Source organism: Gekko japonicus, unplaced genomic scaffold, assembly GCF_001447785.1.
Source record: "Gekko japonicus isolate JY-2015 unplaced genomic scaffold, Gekko_japonicus_V1.1 scaffold175, whole genome shotgun sequence".
NCBI classification, from domain to species: Eukaryota; Metazoa; Chordata; class Lepidosauria; order Squamata; family Gekkonidae; genus Gekko; species Gekko japonicus.
This window is the reverse complement of record NW_015166425.1, coordinates 661,052-663,550: the sequence shown is the minus strand read 5'-3', so window position 1 is coordinate 663,550 and position 2,499 is coordinate 661,052. Positions and strand designations below refer to the sequence as shown.

General features: G+C 54.2%; 1 protein-coding gene across 1 annotated transcript in view; it reads right to left on the bottom strand.

The window, feature by feature from the left end:
* Positions 1-314: 314 nt before the first annotated feature.
* GATAD2B (GATA zinc finger domain containing 2B) overlaps positions 315-2,499 on the bottom strand; it is a 67,156-nt gene continuing 64,971 nt past the window's right edge. The window contains exon 11 of the mRNA XM_015411729.1: positions 315-841. Within this exon, the coding sequence (XP_015267215.1) occupies positions 447-841 (395 nt within the window). The 3' untranslated portion in view covers positions 315-446. The remainder of the gene's footprint in view (positions 842-2,499) is intronic.

The window sequence follows — 2,499 nt, the reverse complement described above, 5'->3', positions numbered from 1 at the left end:
GACGACAAAACCATCCTGCCCTGTTGCCAAGGATTAAAAAATCTCCCTGGCTTTGACTCCCTCTACCTATGCCTGACATCAGCATGCCTGGCCCGGGGGTGGGGGGGGGTATCAACCTTCCGGGGCACCACCCGCAGTAGGGGGTTGCTGCCTTGAAAAGCTCGGCCACACCCATAGGGGTGACTTACTCCCTGCCCCGGGTGCCTCCAGCACCCTGCCCAAGTCAGGAGAAGTTCGTGGCGGATGCGCCTATTGCAGTTTCTAAAAAGATCTTTTTTTTTTTCCTACAACAACAACAACAAAAAATTTTAAACTTCTCATTTAAGCAAAAGGGGAGAAAAAAAAAGTCATTAAAAATAAGAACACAACAATTAAAAATTCTATGCATTGTCATTACGAAAGGGGGGGTGGGGGGAAAGAAAAAGGAGCATTAAAACAAGCATTAATTAACACATGTATAGTGCAGGATCCAAGCAGACACGTTCTGACCTCGGGCGGGGGGGAAATGGGGCCTCTCCCCACGAATGAAATGCAAAGGCGAGGAGAGACGAGGGAAGGTCTCTGAAGACTGGAAATGTTCTCTTCTCTTTTTTTTTTGTCTTTTTTTCTTTTCCTCCACGTTTAATAGGCACCAATCCAGGCACTGCATGCGGCGGATGAGGGGGGAGGGGCGAGGGGGCAGGGGAGGGGCGCGGGCACAGCTGGGGTGATTTCTGCCCACTGATGGACTGCGATATAGAGCGCGGCGGGATCATATCTAAAAGGTACTCCCTCTGCCGGTCCGCCAGACTCGATGCTTTGTGGCCCCCGATCCCGGCGTTCAGGTAGGCGATGTTGACACCTGGGGGGAACACGAGGAGGTCAGAATCGAACCTGGCTGGATCCAACCAAAGGCTTTGCATTGGGGGTTGGATCATAAGAACATAAGAGGCGCCAATGTTGGATCAGGCCAAAGGCCCATCCAGTCCAACACTCTGTGTCACACAGTGGCCAGAAATACCAGGTGCCATCAGGAGGTCCACCAGTGGGGCCAGGACACTAGGAGCCCTCCCACTGTTGACCACCCCCCCAAGCACCAAGAAGACAGAGCATCACTTGCCCCAGAGCCCCTATCTATACCTTGTGGCCCATAGCCACTGATGGACCTCTGCTCCATATGCTTATCTAATTCCCTTTTGAAGCCGTCCATGCTTGTAGCCGCCACCACTTCCTGTGGCAGTGAATCATGAGGAGCCTTCCCATCACGGGGGAGACTCTTCGCCAGGAGACGGTGCCACTGCCAGCGGAAAGGGTACCTGCAGGGCCCAGCATCTGGGGCGGGGGGCTAAGCAGCTGGCAATGAGCTCCATTCTCAGGGATTTAGCCATGGAGTTCTGCAGGGCCAAACATTAGATACGCTGGAGTCTCTCCTGCCCACAGTACTGCCCAGGACAAAATACAGTCTTGAGATCCTCCTCCTATAGGGTTGGGTAGGGAAATTCCTGGAGATTTGGGGGGGGGTGGAGCCTTGGGAGGGCGGGGTTTGGGAAGGGGCAGGGTATGATGCCGCAGAGTCCACCCTCCGAAGCAGCCATTTTCTCCAGGGGGACTGACCTCTGTGGTCTGGAGATCAATTGTAATAGCGGGAGATCTCCGGGCCTCACCTGGGGGCTGGCAACCCTACCCTCCTGCGCTGCCCCCAATGCCATCAGTGGATAACATTCGTATTTAACTGTGTGATGTTGCGACATAAACATATTGTCACCTGCCTTCCGGACAGCCCAGTGTCGGACAGCCACAGCCCTATTTGCCGGCTGTCCTTCAGCAGTATAAACCAATAATGCCTTGTGGGCTCTCAGCCTTGCAGGACTGCAGGACTTTGTGTCGCCCCCCCCCCCCCCCCACCCGCCTGCTCTCTCTTCCACGTGGCTTGTCCTTAATAGTCTAGTTGGTCCCTTCATCCCTGGTGATTTTCCACTGTTTTTACCGTGTTATTCGATATTTTGCACGTAATGTCTGAAATGCGATTTTGGAGTCTTAAACGTTTTAATGCCTTGGCGTTGGCCACCTTCGGGACCCTACTTGGTTGGAAAGGTGGCACAGAAAATGTTCTAGATAAGCAAATAAATAAAACAAAGGCCACACCAGTCTTGCCCAAATGTAGGTCAAACAACTGCAACGGAGACGTTCTCTGCATGTCAAGGCTAAACTGTACGGAGATAGAACCGTGGAAGAGAAATCACAGAATCACAGAGTCGGGAGGGGCCCTACAGGCCATCTAGTCTGACCCCCTGCTCGATGCAGGATCAGCCCAGAGCATCCCTGACCAGTGTTTGTCCAGCCGCTGCTTCAAGACTGCCAAAGTGGGGGAGCCCACCACCTCCCGAGGCAGATGTGTGAGATCAACTCGGTAACAGACCTGACATCAGTGCCTAACTCCGCAAACTGGGAAGTGCTTCAGGGAGTGGCTCACCCCCCCCCCCCCCCCGGGCGCGAAAGGGGCCCGCGCGGGGGGGGGGC